This window comes from Cydia pomonella, chromosome 5, assembly GCF_033807575.1.
Source record: "Cydia pomonella isolate Wapato2018A chromosome 5, ilCydPomo1, whole genome shotgun sequence".
Lineage (NCBI taxonomy): Eukaryota > Metazoa > Arthropoda > Insecta > Lepidoptera > Tortricidae > Cydia > Cydia pomonella.
In genome coordinates this window covers 1,413,642-1,441,475 of record NC_084707.1, presented here as the reverse complement: position 1 = coordinate 1,441,475, position 27,834 = coordinate 1,413,642, and the positions used below count along the sequence as shown (strand labels likewise).

The window sequence follows — 27,834 nt, the reverse complement described above, 5'->3', positions numbered from 1 at the left end:
TCGTTCTGTGTGGACCCTAATTACATCATGGCGTTTTTTAAGTGCTACTTAGAAGTTCCTACTTAGAAATAAAGTGTGGTTCTAAAGTTGATTAGTCCTTTAAAGTGTTAAGACTTGTATCTAAGTGAAAAGTGACTAGAATCGTGAAAAATGCGGCTGTCTCGTCAGTATCTACCTATTAGTCGAAACTGCATTATTTGCTGCATTGCACTAGTGTTGAGCACGCTATCATTTACCAAGATTTTAGATTTTAAGCTCACAAGCATTATTTTGTTAAAACGAGCACGAGTTCAGGAGGTCCATTCTAATTTAAAAATTTGTATGGTTTTGAAAGGTTTTGATGCACGCACGGAAAAAACAGTTATGTTAAATTTACAGATAATTTGTAAAATTTACAGAGATATGTGTTAAATTTACAAATTTCTCTGTAAATTTTACAAATTGTCTGTAAATTTTACATAAATATTTTTTCCGTGCGCTCTTACCGCTACGCCACCGCAGCGCTGGTGGCACACCGCGTGCATCGCGGGCTCAAACCCCGGGTCGTACCAATGAGTTTTTCGGAACTTACGTACGAAATGTAATTAGATATTTACCAGTTGCTTTTCGGCGAAGGAAAACATCTTGAGGAAACCTAATCCCAATAAGGCCTAGTTTACCCTCTGGGTTGGAAGGTCAGGTGGCAGTCGCTTTCGTGCCCAAGCGGACCCCAGGCTGCCATGAGCTGTGGCAAAATGCCGGGACAACGCGAGGAAGAAGAGTATTGTTTTGAACTGGTTTATGATATGATGTCTTGGTGATTGGCACGCTTCTCACGCACGACTTTCATATTTCGCTTGCACCAATTGTCATCAATTTCACGCTGGTTCTCCAAGATCGTATCAAAACCAATATAAACCAGAACAAATTGTAAATCTGAATCGGGCACCAGTTGTTTTAACAAGCAAATTTATAAAAAGAAAATATTTGAGTTCTATTTCAAGCGTACGACTTTGTTAAATGTCTATAACATGGATTTATAGATTGCAACTTTATGACCTTCTGAACTTTATGATGTAAAGTATCGCAAGGAGAGTTGAAGTCACGCACACAAAAATAAAATCATGTAAGAATTTGAAATTAGTGCTCTTTTTTCGTACCGATAGCAAGTTGAACCGCCAACTGCAAGATTGACCAAAAAATATCTTCAAGATTTTTTTTAATACTTTTTAAGCTTAATATCGTGCGCGTCTAAATGGACGCTCGAGTTGTTCCTGCATTGGCGCGGGGCGTGCGGCGTACATGTTAAACAAATGCAAACGTATAGGGGCGGCCTTAGTACACGCTACTCAAATCACTTGTGAGCCTGACGCCACGCTGCACGCCCCGCCAAACGCTCCGCTTCGAGCGTCCACTCAGGCCTTACACTAGGTTCACATTCACTGGTTCATTCAATACTGTTTTTGCGATTAGTAGTCTGTGTAGCTGTGTGTGTAATCATTCTCCTCAACTCCCCTGACGATACCTATAACACCGGTGGAGGCCGAATGGATCTGACATCCGACTTTCAATTCGGAGATAGCGGGTTCAATTCCTAGCTTGTACCAATGAGTTTCTCGAAACATATGTATGGAATATTTGGTATTTTCCATTAGCTTTTCGGTCAAGGACAAAATCGTAAGGAAACCTGCATATATCCGCGAAGAAATTCAAAGGTGGTATGTGAAGTCCTCAACCCGCATTGGCCCAGCGTGAGGACAATGGCCCAATCCCCCTCGCTTATGAGAAGAGCCTTGGGCATTGGGACGTATTACGGCTCCTCTACACTATGGCCCAGCGTAGGCTATGCGGTGGAATGAGATAGCAATATCACTTACTCCCTCTAACGCATAAATGTCCCTGGCCATCGTTTTTTTCCCATCACATTTTTTCCCCATCACAAAAAGTGCACAGCGCCGCTAAAGAAGTTTTCACTTCAAACATATATGATATCTTTTTAAGGTTAATCTCAGGCGTTGTTTATGTTTAGTCTAGGCGCAATATTTTTTCACTAATAGGGTCTTCGAAATACATCGTAATGACTCACAAATTTTTAATTTAATTAAAATATTATCACCAAATTTAAGGACGTTAAAACAGGTCTATAATTAAATATGAAAACACACATTCTACCTGAACCCATATCCGTTGGGCTAAATAAGAAATTCAAAGTTAAAATATTCAGCTTCAAAAGATGGAATGTCCATACAACTGTTAACGGCACATACGTCGTTACTACCAGTCTTAGTTATACAGTCAGAGGGTCCCTAGGGTCTTTAGGGCGTATTAATATGTACACGTCGATTAGAGGTCGTGAATTATTAGTGTTAATGTATGTAGCTATTATGTGAACTATTAACTTGCGTCCCATTAAGCAGTCTGGGTCCGTAGCAAGCAACTTGTTATGTAGGTGCCCGAATCTGCCTTATTTAGTTATTTATTTATTTTATTTAAACCTTATTGCACAAAATCTATACAACAATGTACAAATAGCGGACTTAATGCTAAATGGCATTCTCTACCAGTCAACCATAGGGCCAAACAGACACACTTACAATTGGTGTAGAGAGAAATAAAAAGTCAATGAATTAAAAAGAAAAGCAAAGTAATATAGTTATAAACTACATAAATACAAACATGCATACTTATCTGCTTTGCCTAAAGGTTGACTGGTAGAGAATGCCTTACGGCATTAAGTTCGAATATTGTACAGTGTGTTTTCTTATGTGCAATAAAGATTAAATAAACAAATACATTCTTATAATATTTACTTATTTTTTACAGGGACTGATACCAGCGCAACCTAAAGATTCTGAAAGAGAATCACGAGCGTATCGAATGATTCATAAAGTGGAGTCTTGAGTGTTGCGAGGTTCCAAATAACGAATATTACTGAATAAACTAACCAGGAATATATAAACTGTAAAATTTTATATATCAAATTAAAATTAACGTTATTATATTTAACATTCAAAATCATCACTCATCAATTTTGCTAGCTGACACTCAATTTAAAAAAAAAGGAAAAAATAACTGTAAATTTGGATATAGTATTTTATACAATCGTCATATAATAGAGAGCTTTTCAGTCGAGTACCGTGTTTAGGCAACGAAACTTGCTGAGATGCCTAAGTAAGGTACGAGATTGAAAAGCTTGATTATATCTCTATTGTATAAAATACTTGTTCTTACGACTCACCTAAAATAATATTTTATTTATTATAAAACATCTATATTAATAATTTAAATTATAGAGAGAATTTGTAAGTATCTCAGTAGACAAAAATGTGGTATGAATGTTGAATGAATATGCTCATGAAATATTTACCCTTTTATGTCTTTTCTATGGGAGCGGCACGTGATTGCTCAAATTGTTTATAGCTAACTACAGCATATCGAAATTAATATTATAATTTAGTTGGGTGCCCATATTATATGAAAAGTACGCAATTATAGTTTAATATACGAAATCTTAATTCAACCATTACAGTTGTCCAACTTCTGTATGTATTTCCTAACTTTATTTGCAAGAAGTTAATTTTAGTTGTCAAATTACCTGCTAGATGTCGCTATACCATGTGTTGAAAATCCTAGATCGCGGTGTTAAGATTTTTCCGAGAAACATGACGTCTGGCCGGTACTAAACATTGTCAAGTCTCCACTCCAGCATCCCCAATCCCCTGAGGGGGAATTGAGAAGACGTCCACTGCATTGTCAAGTTTTTATAACAGTTGTTGTACCTCTATTGAATTTATTACATTATTGTATAGTCAACAAGAGTGCTTTTATTTTAGGGCCTTTTTAATACCGTCGAAGAGTAGGAAAAGTTTTCTTGACCACTTTCGTAGATAAAATGCTACTTTTTCATAAATTTCTAAAGTATAAAGTAATCCTTTACGGGCTGGTCTGATGAAAAAACTTTTGTCCCATCGAATTTCCTGGCTTTAAAAATATTAAGTTTAATTTCCAAGTAGGCATATTACAATGCGCTTATGAACGTCAAATAAAGCTACGCCGGCTCTAACCCTACACCTCTGACCCGAGAAGATTTAAATCCCTCCTAAATTGTAGGTTTAAGTTTAAGTAAGGCAAGAAAATTCCGATTATGTCGGTGAAATATTGTGTTTATGTATATAGTTGCTTTACAATCTTTTTTGGGATATAATTGGAAAGGAATTGAATAGTAAAGTTTATTCCTTTTTGTTAGTTAAAAAAAATCCCCCCTCTAACTTTTGAACCATACGTCAAAAAAATATGAAAAAAATCGTGGAAGTAGAGCTTAAGAACCCATACGTGTGGGGTATCTATGGATAGGTCTTTAAAAATGATATTGAGGTTTCTAATATCATTTTTTTCTAAACTGAATAGTTTGCGCGAGAGACACTTCCAAAGTGGTAAAAGGTGTGTCCTCCCCCCCCCCCGTAACTTCTAAAATAACAGAATGAAAAATCAAAAAAAATATATGATATACATTGCCAATCAAACTTCCACCGAAAATTGGTTCGAACGAGATCTAGTAAGTAGTTTTTTTTTAATTCGTCTTAAAATTAAAAAAAAAAAAAACATGAAACTCATACGTGTGGGGTATCTATGGATAGGTCTTCAAAAATGATATTTAGGTTTCTAATATCATTTTTTTCTACACTGAATAGATTTCGCGAGAGACACTTCCGAAGTGAAAAAATGTGTGTCCCCCCCCCCTGTAACTTCTAAAATAACAGAATGAAAAATCTAAAAAAAATATATGATATACATTACCATGCAAACTTCCAACTTTTTTAATACGTCATAAATGGTACGGAACCCTCCATGGGCGAGTCCGACTCGCACTTGGCCGCTTTTTTAAGCTGCGGTCTGGTCGCACCTTTAGACGTTATTTTGTGTATATGTTGGTCAAGCGTTAACTTCTCATCTAATATCATTTACATCCCAACTCTTGGGATGCTGTAGCGCTACAGAAACGCTAAAAATTTGCGAAGTATGTCAGTTCCGTGCAGTAATATACGGCGGTAATACGCTGCTTCCCCCTCCCCTTCCCCCTAAGTAAACCGACGAGGAAGTATTGCGTGCGACTAACGGAATTCCCTTTTCATTTGTTAATCGGTCAGGCGGAACAATCGTTTGTCTGTCTCTACTATGGGTACTCGAACTTTTTTTATTTATTTGAATCGCCTGATAGTAAGCCGTGCCAAGCAAATTCAATATAATAAGGTAGGTAACGCAAAATAAATGATTCATTAAAACCAAAATAGTACATTACGATACAAGTGCGAAAAATAGGAAATTCGAAACGAGTGGCGATAAATTAAAACACGACCGAAGGGAGTGTTTTAAATCGACACGAGTTGCGAATTACCTATTCGCACATGTATCGTACAACGTTTTACAGTACATATGGCCCTTTAAATGTTCGACACAGTAACATAATATGCTACTTCTCGCACTAGTGCTATAAAGTAGCCCCATATGTACTGTAAAAATATATAACAAACTTATAATAAAATGTAACGTAAAATTAAAACAACCTACAAAACTAAAATTAATACCTAAAAAACATATCATGGGTGATAGATCACCCAGGTCCGAGGGCCTACCGCGAACCACGTTCGACGTGTTGCCTCCCTATCACACTTACGTACGAATTTACAAGAGCGACAGAGGGGCAACACGTCGAACGTGGTTCGCGGTAGGTACTCCGATCCCTTCGGAAGGGTTCCCATAAGGCTGGCAGCATTCCTCTTTTGGATCCTAATGCTGATCTGTTGGGAGGGGAAAGAGCCAGCTCTATGGTCCCCCGTGACATCAATGTTTTTTTTTTAAGTTGCCTAATTAATTCGAAAGATATTTAAATGATGTTATTTAATTATCGTGCATCTCGCTCGCGCCAATACATGTACGGACAAGTATGAGCGAAATTCTTGATAACTGAATAATTGTAGTCAGATGTATTTCTGATGTTAGTGTACGTTCTAATTGTCCTTTAACTTTAACCTTTTGGACTCGGGTAAGTCCTTAAACTACGTCCACAAGAGAGGTATGGGCATTGTGACTGCCATCTCGGTTTGTGTGGTAGAGCACAGCACAGCGGATGTCATTCCAGATCTAGAGCAGAGCCCAACTGGGGAAGTACCTCCACCTTACAGAAAACCGCAGCCAAATAACACTAGACCCTACTCATAGTGTTGTGTTCCTGCCGGTGAGTAAGGTTGCCAGAGTGTGCGGAGAGTTAGGGTCAGCAACGCGCATGCAACTCCTCTGGAGTTGGAGGCGTACATAGGCTACGGTACCCACTTCTCATCAGGCGAGCCGTATGCTTCATGGTAACGCCGAAGCATCTAAAACAATATTTACTTAGTAAAGGAAACCAAATACCAACGTAATAAAAATAAAATCACATCGATAACCCTTCAGCGCACGTAGGTCCTCGCAATACGGCCCATTTTCCCCTGACAGGCCAACTAAGTACATTAATTCAGCAAGTTATGACATGTTACCTTATTACGACATCCCTAACAAAATCGTACGTGCCAATATTTATTTGCTGTTGTCTTTAAATGACTCTTTACAGTTTTGGTAAATTTAGTATGAAAGTTGAGGTTTTTGACGGCAAAGTTATGTTGGTTTTTGGAAAGACATGCGATTATATCATTTGCGGAAAGTCGGAAAGAAAGGAATAGCTTAATCTGTGACTATTTTAGTGATTTCCAGTAAAAGTCGGTTAAATTTGTTAAATATCGAAGGCACTACAACCATTAGCCCGGTAAGATTTTTGATATTTAACATTTAACACGTATCAGTAAAAAAATAAGTATCAAGGTAAAATGGCGTTCATAAAGTTTTAATAAAAATAGAGGTGTTGTTGGGCTATTTTAGTTATAAGACTTAGATTTAGGTTAATTTAATTTATTGTATTTTATGGATAAATTAAATTTATATTGCATTTTAAATCACGACATTATTATCATCACGTTGTAATATTAAATTAATATTATTAACTTAATTATTATTTTAAAACCTGACATTTTAATTTTATTTAATTTTTAATTTATTCTTATTAGTGATGTTATGATTTGACAATGCTTTAAATTAATTACTTAATGACTTTTTTTTTAATTATTAATTTATAACAACTGTTTCTGTTTATATTATTATATTGTGTAATAAGTAATGTATGGGTCTTGTTATCCGAAATAAATGATTAAATTAAATTTAATTTAATCATGTGCAGTTACAAAATTTTCTTTGACAATCCAACTCTATTTCAAATTCTCTTTGATTTTACTTAGCGTCTGTCAAGTCATAGTCTTCTGAGACCCAAAGGCAATCGTTTTGTTTCTGAATTAGGAACCCTTTGTTACTTACTTACTCGCTAAAAGTTCAGAATAGATTATGAAAAATGTACAAAAATTCTCCAGGGGTCTCATTACAAGTCGGACCAGGCTAACTTTGCATGTCTTGACACAGTATGGCAATGTCATCAATAGTGTCACATTTCTTTGAAAATTATAATTAAAATTTTGTTGTTAGATAGGACCAAACTGTATAGTCACGTAAAATAACGATAGCATACAGAACCCCTAGTGTAAATTTATTCGGTAGCGTGACGTGTGTACGTCACGTTTCGCTATCGAATAAATTTACACTAGGGGTACTCTCCAATAGTCCGCTCCCGGACACTCCTCAACAATTGATTTTTTCTTCACCTGACTGCGACTTGTTTGCCGACCAACGTCATAAAGTATATAAAGATTTTTTACTTTTTGTGAATCAACATAGTTTAATTAATTATTGTCATATTCATTCCGCTTTGATTCATCAATGTCATAGTAAAAACGTCTCAAAAAACTGTTTAAGGCATAGTATATATGTATGTATGTATATACTTTATTGTACATAGAAATAAAAACACGAAAAACACAGTTACAGAGTAAATTATAGTATGTATACTCTAGGGTTTATGTGATAGGATAGTGCTCTCTCTGACGGCAGAATATTGCAGTAACCTCCTCCTCCTCCCTATTACCTATCACCTAACTTGCCTAGATAAATACTAAAAACTATTTGTCTGTTACCGCCCTCTAGTTACGAGTCTTATAACCAGGACAATGTTAAATAACGTAAAATGTATTTTTGATTAAAACGCCACCTAGCGTCGAATAGCCTGCACTATTATTAGCGGCACCTAGAGGCGAGTAGTAAATTTAAGCTTCCTTAATAATAAAATAGAGGGCGTTATAAACTTCGAATAAATAAACGTTCATACAACTTTTCAGAACAGTGCAGGATAAAACCCTGATAAAATTAGTTAGATTTGAGGTAGTTAGATTTTGCGCGCTTTTTATTATGTTTACTTTTGACACTTTCAAAACATACAGGTTTTAATTTAGGTTTTCAATGCATTCGCATGAAACATCTGTGGAGTTGCAGGCGTCCATAGGCTACGGTATCTGCGTACCACCAGGCGGGCCGTATGCTTATTTGCCACCACCGTGGTTTAAAAAATCACAAAATGTTAAAATCTATATATGTATACATAATAATTAATAATATAATATAACCTACAATACCGACATACACGATTCGATATACAACGTGGCTGAATAAGGTAGAATATTAGGTACTTCATAGAAATAGGATAGTATAGAACGACTGTCAAACTTCGAAAGTGTGGCCAAAAATGAAATGCAAGTGTGTGCGTAAATTGTCTATGTGCGTACAAAAATAGTGATGTCATGTTACAACATATTAATAATCTATAGATGTTTAACTGCTTTATCGATTACTTTTTCAAATGTGTTTGAAAAAGTTGAAAATGATAAAGTTGAACTTGTTTGAAAATTTGTTCGCAAAGAGTTGACTTACCAAAGAAAATTTGAATTTCGTGCCTTTTCCTGCTGACAAGTTGGGTTGGGTGTGTATACGCTGTGTACAAGTATACGCTGTCTTGTGTTTCCTTGTGTTGGCGGCAAAGCCGTGGAAAAGTGGTTAAAATGTAAGTACTGTGTTGGAAAGTGAAGTTTAAATTTATCGCTAAACATGTGCACCTTCAAAAAAGGTATTATAACAATCGTTATTATTTTAAGTCGGTTATAAAGGTAATATCTCTTTTGATATCTTGTGAACAACTAATTCCATACCTATTAATATACCGACAAGTTATCGATACAGTCATATGAACATTTTGTCAAGCCCTAGCGTAAAGTAACAGTTTAGGTTTTTACACAAAATATTCTAAATTATTGACTAATATGATGAAATATTAACACACAATTGAAGAAAAACTTATAATGAACTGTATAAATTGGTTTTTTACTCTTTTTATGCTGTTAATTTGATAAAATATCGTTACGAAAAGTTCGCTAGGAATATCATAATTACCTGTGAAATGAGTATTTTCCTGGGTTTATTGGCACTGAAACACTACAACCCGGCACACAACATGACACCATCGTCCCTAATTTACTTAATATATATTTTTCTTTTTGATTCTCTTATATTTTTCACGTTAAAAAATACGGCAATATGATTTTGGCCGCCTCGGCCGCCTTCGAACTCAAAATTGGTTACGTTTTCTCATATGTAGTCTGCCTCTTTCGCACTTATGGCTTGTTCATATACGTCATGGCTTCCCTTTCGCACACTTCATCTGTCTGTCAAGCGAAGCGACTGACATGTCTCTGAGGTACTTACCTACTTTATTTGTATACATATAAAATAAATAAATATTATAGGACTTTATTACACAAATTGACTAAGTCCCACAGTAAGCTCAATAAGACTTGTGTTGAGGGTACTTAGACAACGATATATATAATATATAAATATTTATAATTCAATTCAATTCAATTCTAATATAAATATAAAATTCAAATATAAAATTCAAATATAAATATTTATAAATACTTAAATACATAGAAAACACCCATGACTCAAGCAAAATGCCAGATAAACTTTAAAATCTTTCTTGGCAACAAGGTCGAAATATAAATATATATAACCAATATGTATGTTTCTTATCTATTACCCACAAAAGGTTTCTGCATCGCGAAAAATCCAGCCATAACGTGCTCATAAAAATGTCGTAGCATCGCCAAGTTATCTGATCGGTTAGTGGTGGCGCCAATGTCTACGGCACAGTCTACGGTTACTATGAAACTTTGTATGACATTACGGTAGTTCCTAATTTTTCCGCTTCAATGGGTAAGTTGGTGGACATGGTTATGGCGTTTTGGCGTTTCATTTTCAAAGTTTCTACACATGCGACCATCTGTGGTATTTCTAGGGTTGAGGGATGGTACAAGATATGAGATCAAAGCGTGTAAGAATAGGCAAAACTGATACACATAATCAAAGGTATTAATAATTACTTATAATAATGAAACTTTTATTATCAAAACAAAAGTCCATACATGCGTATTATACTTCTAAAATTGGCAGTTAAATTAAACTATTGCCCTGTTCAGTAGCGTAGTACATAAGGTTTACTACCTTCCTAATCTCAGGTTTTATAAAAAAAAAATATTAGTTACTGCCCTAGCAGTGGGTGTAAAAGAGTTATAACTAATTAATGTTTTTTAGGAGTTGAATGACAGGCCTTTAATAGTGTATTAAATATTAAATTAAATAAATTAACAAAAATACAAAATAATTTACAAATCGAGCAAATACCCGTAAGCATGGTTATAAATAATCATTGAATGTCTTAGTTTAGTAAGTGGTCCAAATATTGAATACTCGCCAATAATGATCGTGTCTGTATAGTAATTATAGTATGTGTATAGTAATTCATCGTACGTAAATCACTCGCTCAATAATAAAATCGCTAACGCTTACAGCTTACGCCTACGACTATAAACGCTTAAGTAGAGAATTTGCGCCAATCCACATAATATTTTCATATGTAACGTCCGGTACTAAAGCCCCACAGCTCATGGCCTGTTTCCTGTAAGTTCCATTGACATGCTGTGGCTTTTGCACGTAAAATTGAACTGTTGTAAGGCAATTTGAATCCTAAAGCTTACATCTTAAGAGCGCATGTATGTGTGAAGATTGTTTGTTGGATTTTTAAGTCCTATAAAAATATATATAAACCAAGCATATAAGTAGAGTAAGTATGCTTCAAAAGACTCAGTCTTTCTTCTGCATTCGCAACGTGATGTCGCTAACGAAAGCACTTAGAATAGCAAACGCTAATCTTGCTGCCGGCGCAGAGCTATTTCTCACTTGCGTCCAGTTATTTGCACCATCCATTTTCTGTAGTATGCGTACATGTACAGTATCCCGCAAAAAGAATGCTGTGTAAACGTTACTATATTATCAGATATACTTCTAAAACGAGATCCAGCTGAAAATCGTGTATACCCATAAAAACAGGACGTAAGTGGGACAGAGCTCTAAGGCTACATTAAGGGCCGCTTGCACCAAATATTCCATCAAATGCGGATGGTGCAACTCTTAATCACTCCACTTGCTTCACTTTGAATTTCGCACATTGTGCCTCACCGCCCAATATCTCTGACGTCTGCCCTACTGAGCGCTAACGCCTTTTTATTTTACTTTACAAGTTCACACCAATACCGCTAGTTTCCATCAATTCAAACCTTTCAAAGGCATTGTGCGCCCCACCGCCAAATGTCTCTGAAGTCCGCTCTACTCAACACTTAGGCTTCTTGCTTGTACGGTACACCAACGCAGACTTGCTTCACTACTTAAAATCACTGGCGGGCTTAACAGTGTCTCTATACTTGGTTTTAATGCTGTCTTAACACACAATCTTGTTATTTGCGTTAGGCACTGCTGACACAAGCGCTTCTGCTTAAACTCGCACGCTACGCTTTCTTCATAGCGCTTTAAACGTTTCATATCTGTACCTTACACCAACGCCCTCTTACTACCTTCACACCTCTTCAAACCTCACTCTACTCCTCACCGCACAATGTCTCTAACGTCTGCTTTTATAAACGCGAAGTCGCGGCTGCGGCCGGTGCAGGCAAGACAGAACCTTTCCTTAGCTCATACTTACTGGCGCTATGCTTGTAACTTACGCCACCACTCACTCGCTTCAAACTTCGCACACTCTGCCCCACACCACACAATATCTCTGACGTCGGTGCCACTAAACGCAACCGCCGCCGCCGCTGCCGCGGCTGGTGCATACAAGAACCTTTCCATAGCTCGTACTTACTCCCGCTATGCTTTTAACTTACACCACCACTCTTCAAACCTCGGGACCTTACCGCTTCTGCTTGTATCTTACACCACTCACCTACACCGCTTGAACTCACTATCAGAGGCATTGTGTGCTTCACAGCACAATGTCTCTGACGTCGGCGCTGCTAAACACGAACGCCGCCGCCGTGTCAGGGCTGGTTCAAGAAGAACCTTTCCTTAATCAAATGTAAACTGTCGTGAGACATACTAACAACCTTTCCTTAGCTCAATACTTACTCCCGCTATGCTTTTAACTTACACCACCACTCCTCAAACTTCGGGGCCTTACCGCTTCTGCTTGTATCTTACACCACTCACGTACACCGCTTGAACTCACTATCAGAGGCATTGTGTGCTTCACCGCACAATGTCTCTGACGTCGGCGCTGCTAAACGCGAACGCCGCGGCGGCGGCCGGCGCAGGCAAGAAAGCCGCGCAGGTGCAGCTGCAGGCCGAGCTCAACACGGATGAAGAGTGGGCCAAGTTCGTGCAACGAGATGGATTGTTGGGTAAGTCTATAAATGTTTTTATTAAAAATGTTGTGCGTGAAACTTTTAATCTTTAAGAGGCAACAGGAGTGGTTATTTCTCCATACAAACGTACTTGACTGTTTTCCCTGTGGTTTTTTAAACTAGAGCAATGATTTTTTCAATACAAATTATTATTATTAATATCTGTCGGACTTTTTTTTTTTTTTAAGGCGCTAGTGCACTTCAAATAGTCGCAAAAACGGCCTTATTTACTAGGTCGCAAAGAGAAGCATGGTATTCAAAACTGATATCAATTAGCCTAAAAAGCAAAACAGTCCGACACAGATAATTTCATTACCATTTAGATCGAAAATTTTCGTTACATTTGGTTAAGTTTTGGAGGAGGAAACAGTCGAGTACGAAGCATCGTTTTTTGAGATTTGTAGACAGGATTGTTCGTCTAAACCTGCGTTGTCCTTATCGCACTAGTTTTAGGAGCCGCTTCCGTTAGCGAGACGGATATATTCACCTAAAATATTTAAATCCTCCTCCTCCTGTATCCTCTTAAAACAACTATTCGGATAAACAATAACAAAACATGAACAAACTAAGCCCACGTACGCAACGTCCGCAATGCGTTATGAAATTTGAACCCTAAAATTTGTATGCTTGGAAACATGCTTGTTAAACGCAACGCAACGCATGACGAGTAACGCCCGTAAAATACCATTTTACCCCTACGGGGATAATTACGCCCAGGTTAGGAACCGCTGTACCTATTAGATAATGTGTGTGTGTGACCATTGGTATGACCCAAAACTTTTTTCAGTGGTAGACGTGTATTCCGAATGGTGTGGACCCTGCATCGGCATGGTGGGCAATTTGAAGAAGATTAAAGTGGAACTCGGAGGTGACAACCTACATTTAGCGGTGGTGAGTACACACTTTTAGGTACTTAATTACCTTATTAAATTCTCAGAACTTAGGGACCGGAACCGCTCGAAGGTTATAATGGACTTACCTGTCACATGGTTTCATATTATAATCGGTAAATTAAGTTAGAACTCTAAATCTCGGGCCTAATATATTTTATTCTTCTTCTTTAAGTGCCTGCTCCATCCCGGAGGTTGGCGACCTTATGTCTGTATGCCATTCTATCTGAAGTCATGCGAATTAGTTTCTCTGTACTGTCCACATCCAACCAGTCTCTTATGTTCCTAGTCCATGATATTCTCCTTCTCCCATCATCATCATCATCATCATATCAGCCTTTTATCGCCCACTGCTGAGCATAGGCCTCTCTTCCAGTACGCCACTTGTCCCGATCCTGAGCTAATCGCATCCAGAAGTGTGCTTCTCCCACGTCCTCGTTTCCCTTCAATCTTCCCTTCAATAAGTTTTAATAAGTCATATTGTCATATATTTTATTGCCAAGCCAAAATAACCCAGTGTCCAAAAAATAGGATAAAATAATAATTAAATAAAAAAATAATATTTTAAATCGTCACGCTCCGATATAAGGTCTTATTTATTTCTAAAAGTTTGAGCGTCCATTTTGTCGTCTTACTCGTAGGTTGTTGGGCATGAGAAGGTTAAATACAGCATTTTGCAGTTACATAGCGCCAAATAAGCTAATATTTAAAAAAAAATTAAAAAAGATATTTTAAATTCAATATTTACAAAAATATGGTCATTACAGGTCCCCTAAAAGTAGTTTAACATGTTCTTATAATCCAAAAGAATTTATTGGGATACAATTCTGCCCTAAGATTTGTAGATGGAAACAACCCTATTAAAGCACCGACACTAAAACTTACTATCCCGAGGATTTCTTTAAATTGACATGAAATATCAAAGAAAGCGTGAAAAATTGGGTCACGGGGACTATCCGTACATACCCCCTGTTGGTAATGCAGTCATTAATAATGTGAATTCATGTTTGTATGTAAATTAAACTGTCTAAGAACCTTCTAAATTCCTGAGGAAACTTGTGTGCCATCCATTTAAAAGCTTCCGTGCCAAAAGTATAGCAATAACAATTCGTAGAGGGCGAACCGCTCGAAAATTAAATTAAAATTTAGTACGTCTGGAAATGACATCACAAAGCATAATAATATAAGTAAATGATAAATAATAACGCAGGGCAGCTTGTGGCTAGTTTGGGAGTAGCGACCTCACGTACCCGAGTGCTTCTGGGTTCTGTTCTGTCGCCCGAAAGTGGGTCGGTTTTCTAAATGTTCTAATTAAATTCGACATTCGAGAAATGCGACTTGTCTTCAAATGAATGATGAAACCTGGATTGATATGGATGCTTTGGGACAACCTTGTAGATTAGTGAGGCCTGGAAAAGGGTTAAGGCTTAATCACCTACTAAATAGATTCCAATCTAACTTTCAACTTGCAGGCGAAGGCAGACACCATCGAGTGCTTGAAGCGTTTTCGGAACCGCAGCGAGCCAACCTGGATGTTCATAGCCGTAAGTTTTTTATACCAGTTGGCCCCACTTGCACCATCCTACTAACCCGGGGTTACGCGGTTAAACCGTTAACCCAGTGTCAAATTGTACTGGTAACCAGGGTATTAACTAGTTACCCCGGGTTAGTGGGATGGTGCAAGTGGCACTAGTTGTGCCCGGGGTTCCATGTGTTATTTCCGAGGGTGGATTTCCTAAATTAAAGTAGGATGTCTAGTGTCCATTTGTTATTTGACTTTTTTGTGCATTTTAAAGATAAGATTCCCTTAAGAAGTTTAAGGGGAGGTCATTTTTAGCGTTCTGTAGTCAACTAGGGCCCATTATAGTTTCGGCTTCGTCATGTCCTGCGGTCCGTTCGTCCGTGGCTTTGCTCCGTGATCGTTAGTGCTAGTAAGCTGCAATTTGACATGGATACATCAATAGGGTTGTTTACATCTACAAATCTTACGGCAGAATTGTATCCCAATAAATTCTTTTGGTCTATAAGAACATGTTATTACTACTTTTAGGGAACCTGTAATGACCATATTTTTGTAAATATTAAATTTAAAATATCTTTTGGCACACGTCACGTTCACGAAACTTGAAACGTCATTGAAGATTCTGATGACGTCACAGCTCTCGGATTGACACTGTTGACAGTTAGGCAATAAACAACAAATGACAAATGTCAGTTGACAGTTCGTATCTTCTACGTGTGTATGTAGTTATGTGTCAAACTGTAAACTGTGACGTCACACAATTTTCAAAGATCGTTTTGAGCACGAAAGCATATGTCAAAATATATTTTGTTAATTTAACATATTTAAAGCCGTTTTTAGTATAAAAGTTTAATTTTAGGGCAACTTTTAGTTAATATAGAACGGAATACAAGCGTTTCAAAAAATTGGAAACAACCCTATTATGCATGGCAACAGAACGGTAAAACAAAAAGTATAATTTTTTTTGGTAGCTCCCAATGTTTTTTTTTTTTGCTTATTTGTGTGTGGTAACTTTGGATAAGTCTTTAAAGACGAATAAGGGTCACTAAAAAAAATTAAAAAGTTAATATTTTTGGAAATAATCGCTCTGATAGAAAAAAATGTCCCCCTCCCCCCTCTAACTTAGAACAACGGGTCCAAAAATATAAAAAATCGTACAATAAAATACTTTCAATGAAAACTATAGCGAACATGATCGGTCCCTCGGTTTTTGATTGCAAAAAGTCTACTCTTCTTAGTAAAAGACGTACAAAGCGCTGCGAAGGTAATCACTTATGCTTGTAATGTACATGATACTTACTAATAACCTCCGTTTAGCCTATTCTGACAGAATGGTAACTACGGAACCCTACTCTGAGCACGGCCTGACATTTCACCGATTTTTACAACTAGATTAATACATTAAAGTACGTTTTAACAAAAACGTTATCACAAGCGTCAGTTATCGGTTTTTTCATCACACTTCACATACCTTAATTTGTTTGGGCGTACCATAGAAACAAAAAAACACTCGAAAAATATTTAATTTCCTTTATTACCCACGACGGAACGGAGAAGGTATATGCGTTTGGGGTGAGAGGATGTTTGTGCAAACTAATGTTGCCATTATTCTTAAAAACTACTAGTCCGATTTTGATGCGGTTTTCAGTGATGGGTTCGGGTTTGATTGGTGCATGTTCTTAGATAGGTGTTACGGTGATAACTCACCAGAGGGCGCTGCAGTAAACATTTATTTGTGCATCCTTTTTTTAACTACGTTTTAACCGTCGTGGGTTTTTTCAAAAATTTTATTTTTATTGTTATTAAATAGGTTAGAACCACAGGTATCTAAACAGGGGCGTAGCTACCGCCGTATCTGCCGTATCAATTATACGGGGCCCCCGGGCCACGGGGGCCCCCAACGTGCGTTTTTGTGAGAAATCTTTACCCTTCCTAAGGGCCCCCAAACAAATTTTTATACGGGGCCCCGCCAAGGCACGCTACGCCACTGTATCTAAAGCTCCTTGGTATAACTATTAGCAATCATAAAAGCCGTCAATCAACTCAAAATCACTATACAAACTTTATAGCAATTATAACTTTCTTTCCAAGAAGCCTCGGAGTCGTTTCAAAAGAAAAGTTTTGTTGCTTTTCATTGAAATTATATCATCATTTTTCGGCTTGTTTTACGAGTTTTAAGGTTTTACTTTTAATTAGGCTTATATTAATGACTGGTATTAAGGCAATAAAACAAGTCTTATTAAGACACAACGAACTTGTTTGTAAAAAAGAGAGTAACGTAGACACACATTTACTTTTTTTTGGGTTGTAGTTTCTCTGTTGTGTAAAATTCAGTACCCCTAGTGTAAATTTGATCGACATCATAACGTGACGAACGCGTTTGCGTTAAGTCTCATTTTGTATAGGATTTTGAGTTTCCAAAACGTCCCGCTTGGCGCGCTCTTTCTAAATCCAATACAAAATGAGACTAAACGCAAACGCGTACGTCACGTTTCGAAATCGAATTTATTTACACTAGGGGTACTGAATCTCAATTTTACGTTTTTCGAGTTTTTCAAACGTGACGTTCTATCAAGTCGCCAATTAACAACATATAAATAGTTTCGTTTATTCATTTTAATGTAAAGTTTTTTTACAGAATAAACAGCCCTCAGATCCCTTCTAGAAACCCATTCCTACCTACAAGTGTCTACATAAGTGGCAATAAGCACAGATACGTGTCATGTGGCGATATCGACCAAACTTACGATGGTTGGATAAAGCCTTCGAAGCGATGACTATTGTTGAGGCACAGGCATGTGTGTACCTATACTTGTCTACTTGTATAGAATATACAAGGTCGGGCATTCGACAAACAAGTTGCTATTGCGAGAATAAAATTGATGGTTCATTAATATTTAGGATAACAGGCGTGTTTTATGTGGGCAAGAATTGGGGAATATTTACCGAAGGATATTACTATAATTTCAATCATATTATTTGTAGTATGCAGCAAGTATTCATTCTTATCTTTAACTCATTCACTGCCAGCCAAAAAAAGGCGCACTACCCCAGAAACCGGTGGTCTATAGCTGCGTACAAAACAACCCGCCCAGCGGGTTGTCCGGCATCTGAACAAAGTTCACGAGCGCCCACCAGGTGGGTTCCCGGCAGTGAATGTGTTAATGTTAGTATATAATTCCCCACCTCTAATTGAGGGGGGATTTAAATCTTCTCGGGTCAGAGGTGTAGGGTTAGAGCTGGTGTAGTATTTATATTATATATATATTTTATATATAATAATATATATTATATATATAATATAAATACTAATTATTTATTCATGTATTTTTTATAAAAAATGGAAAATGCCCAATAGAAAGACGTGGCAAAATTTCAAAGTCTAGTGACTAGGTCAAGTGGGGTATCATTTGAAAGAGCTCAAATTGTACATTCCAAAACATTTTTTTTCATAGAGAAAAAAAATCGATTTATGAAGGAAAATGTGAAAAAAATACCTTCCCCCCCCCCCCCCCTTTTATAACCAACTTTACGTGTGTTTAATACACCTGATATTTCTATGAGATTACATAAATACACTTTTTTTTCAAATATAGGATCAATTTTTGAAATCGGTTCACATGATAGAGAATTATCCTCGAAAAACCAACATACGTGCATTACATCGCACAAATTAGTTAGACAATTTACCGATCGATGGCGTTGTACACAATTATACTTAGTATTGGGACCGTGCGAAGTGCATGGTGGGGGTAAGTAAAGCGATCCCAGCGCATAAGGTGGTAAAAATTTGAACTGCGGATAGCGTCTTTAACATTTCGTACAATTATATGGCTCGAAATGAAACTTTGATTTACGATTACTCCTGAAATATTCATTTAAATTGTATGGTGTAAGGGACCATTGTAATCTGTATGAAATGCTTAATATAACTAACGTATTTATTTTGATAATTGTTAATAATGTATCCATGTAAATAGCTTTGCAAATGCCACATATTACGTGATCTTTTTCTAGAAGTTAAGAATTGATATTGTAAGTTATCCTTAAAAGATAGACATTTAACATCGCGGACTTTTTTGTAGACCTATGAATGAGAAACAACCCCACCATACATTGTGTTGTTATAGCTCAAACGGATTAGGCAGCGTTTTCGATTAAAGCTCCTAGCCAGCGTGATTTTTTCCGACAACATCGTTATATTTCAAACAATTTACACAAAACCTTAACAAGTTATATACTTAAACCTTCCTCAAGAATCATTCTATTGATAGATGAACGTCTTATGAAAATCCGTTCAGTAGTTTTTGGTTTTGGAGTAGTTTTAAAAGATGTAGTGAATTGACGTTTTCCCCTAGACTTGCGGACACTAGGTTGCGTGACAGTCGTGCACGCTCCCAATAGGTACTTCTGTTCAAATCTTTCGCCTTTATAGTTACACGAGACAATTCAAAGTTTGTACGGAACCCTCGGTGCGCGAGTAAAACGAACTCGCTCTTGACCGGTTTTTTTTTCTGTAGGTACTGAAAAGTCCGTGAAGGGCAAGATACTTTTGAATTTTTATATTTATAAGGTTACGTACTAAGGCCGCATACTTTAAAGTTGTTTGCATGCATGATATCTAAAATCTATGGAGGTTCTTACGTAAAGTTGAAAAACGCAAATCGTTGTCAGATTTTACCGAATTACAATGTCATAGAAGTCAGAAGTAAACAGTTTTATTTCCCCATTTACACATGTTTAGCCGATGTTAAGATAAAGAAGATAAAGATATTTTCTTATTCAAGTAGGCATATTACAATGCGCTTATGAACGTCAAATAAAGCTACACCGGCTCTAACCCTACACCTCTGACTCGAGAAGATTTAAATCCCCCCTCAATTGAAGGAACCCGTATCCCAATATGGACCGGCAAGAAACTCGGAGGGACACATATATCTTTTCAAAACATTACATCTTATAATTAACATGCATTAAATAAGAAAAAGAAATACAATTTAGATTACTATAGAAATCATGTTAATAAAACACCTGCCCTGGATCGCGGGACACCAGGAGATGAACCAATTGATACTAAGAAGCTACCAATAAATCCCCGCTTCGCGCTATTAACTGCTCCAAACGGCGCAAAAGCCTACAAGCACAAATCATTCCAAGTCAGTAAATTATCACTGTCTGTATACATATATAATATAGTACATTGTGCAACGAGGGGGGTAAGTGAAATTTTGGATACAAGGGTGGTAATTCCCGACAGCCGGAGGTTGGAGGGAATTAAAGACTCGAGTTTGCAATATTCTTACCCCCGGAGTTACACACAATGTTTTTCATCACACTTGCGAAGAAAAAACTAAATTTTAAGCGAAATAATTCTTAAATACGGTGACATATCAAACATTCGTCCGCCATTTTGTAATTTCTTGGCAGGTGAGGCATCGAAGGCGAATTAATCGACATTCATGCCAATATCATTTCTTCCTATTCGCAATTCTACACAGTCTAAATTCCTCACAGTAAGTATTTAACCACATTCGCTATTGTGCACAGTCATTATTTGTGTACAGTAGCGATTCAGCCTTTTCGCAATTCTGCACAATCTGAATTCTACACAACGGCATTTCACCACAGTCGCTACTGTGCACAGTCATTATTTGTGCACATTAGCGATTCAGCCTTTTCGCAATTCTGCACAATCTGAATTCTACACAACGGCATTTCACCACAGTCGCTACTGTGCACAGTCATTATTTGTGCACATTAGCGATTCTCCCTGTTCGCAATCTCGCACAATCTTAATTCTACGCAATATCATTTAATCGCATTAATAGTTTATTTTTTCGTTTTTAGTCGATATATTTAGTCAACTGTAATTTTTTGGGTTTGATGGTACCTCAAAAGTTTAAATATAGTCAAGTACAAGTCAGACTCGTGCATGAAGGGTTCCATACCACTAGAAAGTGGTCAAGAGCATGTCGGGCTATGCTTAGTTGTAGGGTTCCGTGGTTTTCCGACAGTCATAGTAAGTGATTCCGATTTAAAGTTAACTATTTGATATATGCTATTGAGATTACATACTAAAAAAATCCTACGTTATGACGGGTATCATATTACAAATTATTTTCTGACCTTAAAACCTTCCTAATACCTCACACATCAAGGTTTTTATGGAATAAAATACATATATGCCTATAACATATTACCCTAAAAAAATCATTTGCCACTTTTTATTTTACCACTTCCGCACGTTTAATATACAAGGTGTTACAAACTGTCAAAAAGTGATAAAGATAGACAGTCGCGTGCATCCTTAAGTGAAATTAAAATTAATCTTAAACTAATTAAGATTGTGCGAGATTGCGAACAGGGAGAATCGCTAATGTGCACAAATAATGACTGTGCACAGTAGCGACTGTGGTGAAATGCAGTTGTGTAGAATTCAGATTGTGCAGAATTGCGAACAGGGAGAATCGCTAATGTGCACAAATAATGACTGTGCACAGTAGCGACTGTGGTGAAATGCCGTTGTGTAGAATTCAGATTGTGCAGAATTGCGAAAAGGCTGAATCGCTACTGTACACAAATAATAACTGTACACAATAAAGAATGTGGTTGAATACTTACTGTGAGGAATTCAGACTGTGTAGAATTGCGAATAGGAAGAAATGATATTGGCATGAATGTCGATTAATTCTCGAAGGCACAGACGTATTCAGCATTCAGCCACGATTGAAAATTTTATAAAAATAATTTAAACGGCTGTTAAATTAATCAAATTAAATAATTTTAAACATAAACAAAAATATTAAATTATACACGTCGGTATTTTAAAAGTAAAACTCATTTACGCAACGCGCATGTAACTCCTCTGGAGTTGCAGGCGTACATAGGCTACGGAGACTGCTTACCATCAGGCAGGCCGTATGCTTGTTTGCCACCGACATAGTATAAAATGTATGCTACTTGGTGTGTATGAATAAGTGCCATAATAAAAAAATCTAACTCCCTAGAGAGTTATAGCTTTTTTATTCACAGTCCATAACTCCCGAGGGAACAAAATAAGCCTTTGTCCTTCAGCACACCTGCATGAAATAATAATCTTTTTCGAGCAAGTGTGATGAAAAGTCATATAACTACTATTGCACCTGAAACTTTTCCTCTCAGGCCGGTCAGCTGGTGAACATAATCTTCGGGGCTGACGCTCCCCGTATCTCGCGGACCATAGAACAGGAGCTGAAGAATGAGGAGTTAGCCAAGAAAGGGGAACGCGAGCGGCCACAGCGGGCCCCTCACGAGTTGACTCCTGAAGAACAGGTACGCAATTCCCAGGTTCAAACCCTGATCGATTTTCATGATTTTTGGTCGGTACTTTCAAGGTACAGGTCTGGGTTTTAATTTGGAGATAGGCAAATTACACACAGTAAAAATAGTAGGTATGGGCGCCGACCTCAGTGCATTAAACTGACCTGGGGGCCTAGTCAAGATGACAATCCTTGATATAAAACACCAATCGAAACTTAAGTAATGTGTGAAATGAGTCACGTGACTTTCCGTAGCATCTGTCATCCCGATATGTAAAATTGTTTCATATGTCTTTTGTCAATGTAAGATTGTCACCTTGGCTAGGCCCCCAGGTCCGCACCACATTCAGTCACGATCCTGAATATAGGGCTATCCGCGCAAAGAGGAGAATTCATCGTCGTCACGGCGTTGCTGAGTACACTACCTATGGTATATGTGGTATATGGTATGGTATGGTATGGTGGTACCTAGGTATTTCACAAGATATGCGTTTAGGGTTTTCATGGCAGTGACAGTATAGGCACCTACAAACTTGTATGCGTTGCATTACTGTACTGTTTTATTGATTTACAGGAGGTGGCTCTAGCTCAAGAAAAACTAATCGTCGAACGACGAGAACGCGAGCGTGCCGCAGCTGCAACTGAGCGCGAAGAACGTCGCGAAACACGCGCGCGTCGTGTCGATCAGCATTTCGCAGATGTCTGTGCTGGATTATTGCTGCCTCATGCTCAGAAGCATTTGAGGAAGGTGTCTGATGCATTGGAGCCTTTTGGTAAGTCTTAAATAAGAAGTATTTTGCTTAGGAAATAGAGAGAAATGCGCACACGTCGCGTCGACCAGCATTTCGCAGATATAGCTGTGCAGTGCAGTGCTGCGTCATGCTCAGAAAAATCTGCGTAAAGTGTTAGATGCGTTAGAGCTATTTGGTAAGACTCTACTGCCTATGAGAAAAGAAAAACAACTGTGTGTACGTATGGCTTGGTTTCTGCTGCTTCATGTTCAGAAGCATTTGTGGAAGGTATCAGTGCGTTAGAGCCTTTTACCAGTTTAGGTATGTTGCAAACAGGAGAGGAAGAATCTCGGATAACTTATTGGGAACTAAGTGAAACGCGTCGTGTTGACCAGCATTTCGCAGATGTGTGTGCTGGATCTGCTTCCTAATGCTCAGAAACATTTGCGGAAGGTGTGAGACGCTTTCGAGTTTTTTGGTAAAATTCTCAAGACTCTTGAAGTGAAACGCGCCTTGTCAAATAACATTTTGCGTCTGATACGCTGAGGCCGGTTGGTGAGTATTAGAAGGTCTACATGTATAAGCATAAAGATAAGCTGTCAGCAGAGCGTATGCCTGTGGTAGAGTGAGCGCGCAACTGTGCATAAGAAACGGTAGGCAGTTAGGTACTACCTATATAACTATAAATCGGAACGTAAGAAGTGACCTTCAACTAAATCTTGCAAAATTTCGTGTTTAAACGTATTGGTTGTCATTATCAAGAATATCAAGACATCATAATCAATGAGTTACATTGTCCTAATGGATAGTTGTTGCAATAAAGAGTTTGACTTGACACTTTCAATACGTAGCACGTCATCAACGTTGACGTGTCATAGTAAAACTCAACAAATAATTTTTCAGGAGTCCTAGTCGCAGACAAATGTCCCCTCCTCCTCAGCAAGATAGAAGCACGTCGGCTGGCAGTGGAAGAACCAGAGATGGGCGAACCAGCAGCAGTGGCCGCGCTCACGGAGCGACCTTCATTAGCTTTGCTGTTGAAGAAACAACCTGATAAGGAAGGGGATATTATAGGTCAGTTCATGTACCGTGCCACTTCTGGATGAGATGGGAACAAGTGGCGTTTCTACTTGTAAAGAAGCCTATGATGATGAGAGGCAATGAGCTTGATAAAGTATAATATAAAGACGTGACATAGGCATATTATTATAAGCTTGAGGACAGTAGGGCTAAGATGGCCGGCTCTTTAGCATTTGTCACCACGCCTGTCACGTTCTAACAAGTATGTAAGTGCGAAAGTGACGGGCATAGTGACAAGCGATAAAAATGGAACCATGCTGCCACTGCTGGTGATATTTGAACCGATGTATTTGCTATGGTAGCCGTGCTTACAAAACAATAAGTAATTACTGGTTCCTTCTATGAATCAACCCGATGAGCAAAATAAAGCACCTCCAATCAACGCTAAGTTTGCATCAACTTGGCACTTTAGGTAGTGACATGTATGGCAACGCCTTCTTCACGTAAAATTCGGCTGGCGACATAATGTGGGCGGACTTCAGTAGATACAATCTCAATTATAATTTTAGAGATCTGCCGCCGAGCGTTGTACGGTGACGGTTTGGAAGAAGAAGAACGCCCGAAGAAGCTGGTGTGTGATGAGCTCCGTCTGGACGGAGTGCCGGGGATATACGTGCCTGCAGACAGACAACAGCGGGCCGCTGTACTAGACCTTCTGTTTCCTAAGGTAGGTTTGACGTAGAACGCCCGAAGAAGCTGGTCCAGCACTGTTGTTGATTTATTGTTTCCTAAGGTAACGCCCTATTAGTCTCTGGTAGAAGCGAAGCGCTACATACTGCATTACCTAATATTTAAAAAAAATGTTTCTGTATTCCCATACAATGTAACGCCTGTAGACAGGCGGGCGTTAATCAGGGGCCAAAGATTAGCAAGAATAAAGCCTTCTAGGCAAGAATGTCTTATTACTTAGGTACATCTACTAACTTTTGACTAATATTGTCTTAATGGAAGACTGTCGTAGGAAAAGAACTCTCGTACTTGTATATGTACGTCGCTCAAACACAGTAAGAAAGAAAGAGTTTAACTCCTCCTGCTCTACCGACCTCCTGTAGTGGAGTATGTGTACAAACGCAATAGGTAAAAACGACGAAAGAGCTTAATGGCGGAATAAGTTTTCTGACATTGACCTTCCCTTATATTTCCCTTAGATGGTAGGCGCCCTGGTGGAGCCGCTCCCCCCTCCCGAAGCCCCGCACGTGGCCATGATGTTCGGTGCGTGGCAGCGACGCGCCGTGCTGGCCGCCGCAGCCAAGTGCGCAGCCCGTGTGTTGAAACACGGCTTCTTCGCCGACCCCAATGTGGCGGAACCGAGGCTGTTATGTAAAACGGCGGACCAATACGAGGACAGGCTGGATAAGGACTAGTAAGTTACCTTAATCAGCTTGGTCCTTTACCAACCATTACCCAACCAAAGCTAAGTTATACATAGTTGCACTTCGGTTCCTTGTAAAATTATAAGTACCTATTGTCAAATTCTCTTTAAGGGAAGTAGATCATAGATCACTTTCGTAGGAGGACATTTTCGAGTTATGTCACTTTCTTTACCCGACCTTTTACAAAAAAGAACGCTACAGGTACTCTGTAGGTGCGCGCGTGCTAATGTGGGGTTTAGCCCGACCTTACAGCGTGAAAGGCGCCGCAGGAACGCTTTTGTAAGTTCCAATATCGGATATAAAATGCGAGACCTTTGCGAATGTGAGGCTTCGCCGAACCTTATAACGTGAAACGGTGCCTAAAGCTTACGAAAGGCGCTCTCCCAGCTCTTCGTCAATAACGAAAACGTTATCAAGCATTTATATAAAGAATCACAAATATTTTGTTTAAATGTTACAAATCATTTTCATTTCTTTTCAGCTGCGAAACCATAGTCCTTCAAGTAGCCGTAGGCCTCGCAGAACCCGAACTAGCGGACCCCGCTGATATATTCCCCCCTGGCCCTCCTGCTGAGCTACTTGCCCTCGGCCCCATACACGTCAGTGTGGACGCAGTGGAAGGCGCCCTGGAATGCGCGAGGTTCTTCCCGCCGGGCTACTGTGAGCCGGAGGAGAAACCGAAGCCGAAGATAAAGAAGAAGAAGAAGGTATGACGGGGTTTTCTTTTAAACTGCGAAACCAAGGTGTGTACGTATACCTAACAGCAAGTTCTAATGTTAATTTAAGTAGTACTCGTATTTGTAAAATAATTTCTAAGCGTAGGCAACCCTAGCGTTGTGCTGCTGCGCGCGGTGCGGGGAGCGGCGCGTTGAAGGTCATTCCATTGTATTTTTGTGTAGGTATCAAAACGGTAAGTATTTGCGTTTTCTTTGAGAGATAAGTATCTGACCGTAAGAACTATTATATAATCTGAGCCCATATACACGTCAGTGTGGGCGCGATGAAGGGCACCGTGGATTGCGCGAGGTTCTTCCCGACGGGTACTAAAATTAGAGCTCGATTACCCCAATTTTTGTATCTACAAAATTAGTACGAAATCAGGCTGAATGTAAGTAGGCCAAAATACAACTAGCTATATTAATTTCACTATCAGGGAAGTATTGTAGCCGTTGATAGTTAGCATTATGTGTAACGATACAAGATTTCACTTTAACCCACTTGTCTATCAGCAGTAAACAGTTGCCAATAACTTTTTTGCAGAAGCGTCAAGGCGAGAACAAGGAGGAGGCCGTGGACCCCGCACTCTCAGCCGCTCCGTCGACAGAAGGCGAGGCCTCCACCGAGGCCGAGGCTGCCGAGACTGCCGAGGCCGCTGAAGACGAGCCCGACCAGGACGAGGCCGACGAGGACGAGGCGGCAGTAGATAAAGCTACGTCGCCACCGCCGATGGCTGAATAGACTAATTATTTATTTCCATCCTGACATTTACAAACTCGTACTCGTAAGTGTAGACTCAGGTAAAAGTATCCCATTGAGAAGGCCTACCGTGAAAACCGAATGTCGATTTTTGCAAATTGCAGGCATCTTTCTCTTTTACTCCAATTAAGGCGTAATTAGAGTGACAGAGAAAGATGCCCGCAATTTCCGAACTTTGGTGTTCGCAGTAAGCTCTCTGACTGGAACTAATATTTATAAAATATCTTGTCAGAAATGGGTGCCTGTCATCTATTAAGTTATCAATATTCTATATCTTATTCAAAATATATGTAGAAAGCCATAATAAAATATTACCTAGTTGCTGAAACATTACGTGTACCTAACGATAACTATTTTATACACAGTGTAACAGGAGGAACCTGAAAGATTTTAACCACGCAGTTCTGAGGCCAAAATAAGGGAAAAAATTCGAGTTTTTTTTTTTCAAATTTGTGAATGTACGTTTTTGTACATAAAAAGTAAATGTCATAGTAAAACTGGCACTTCAAATGAATTTTTACTCAAGTTGGAATTCAAATATACTTTATTCATGTAGGCCTAGCAGCAAGCACTTATGAATAGTAAGACAGTATTACATATAATTTAACTTTTTTTCGTAAATCCTATTTTTTGCAAAGTGTTACTTGTCACTTTTTGACATCTATCAATAAGGCTATTTACATTACGCCCCATAATGTCATCATCGCCATCAAAAAAGTTTTAC

The 27,834-nt window shown here is 38.4% G+C and overlaps 1 protein-coding gene across 2 annotated transcripts; it reads left to right on the top strand.

Moving 5' to 3' along the window:
• Window positions 1–27,834, top strand: LOC133518389 (thioredoxin domain-containing protein 3 homolog). 2 transcript variants are annotated; one of them, XM_061852063.1, is made up of 11 exons: window positions 1–163; window positions 12,651–12,737; window positions 13,528–13,631; window positions 15,103–15,174; window positions 22,314–22,463; window positions 23,025–23,223; window positions 24,085–24,255; window positions 24,771–24,928; window positions 25,410–25,624; window positions 26,116–26,341; window positions 26,895–27,834. In XM_061852063.1, exons 1-11 carry the CDS (start codon window positions 151–153, stop codon window positions 27,090–27,092), a joined length of 1,593 nt encoding a protein of 530 aa, XP_061708047.1. In that variant the 5' UTR covers window positions 1–150; the 3' UTR covers window positions 27,093–27,834. The 2 variants fall into 2 exon arrangements, with proteins under 2 accessions (XP_061708047.1, XP_061708046.1); XM_061852062.1 differs by lacking the exon at window positions 1–163 and having other exon boundaries at window positions 11,233–12,737.

Excerpts from the sequence above, each read along its gene's own strand:
- LOC133518389 (XM_061852062.1), top strand. The coding sequence starts at position 12,596 with ATGTCTCTGACGTCGGCGCTGCTAAACGCGAACGCCGCGGCGGCGGCC. Across the intron at positions 25,625-26,115 it reads GACAGGCTGGATAAGGACTA|CTGCGAAACCATAGTCCTTC; the intron begins GTAAGTTACCTT and ends ATTTCTTTTCAG. Across the intron at positions 26,342-26,894 it reads AGATAAAGAAGAAGAAGAAG|AAGCGTCAAGGCGAGAACAA; the intron begins GTATGACGGGGT and ends ACTTTTTTGCAG.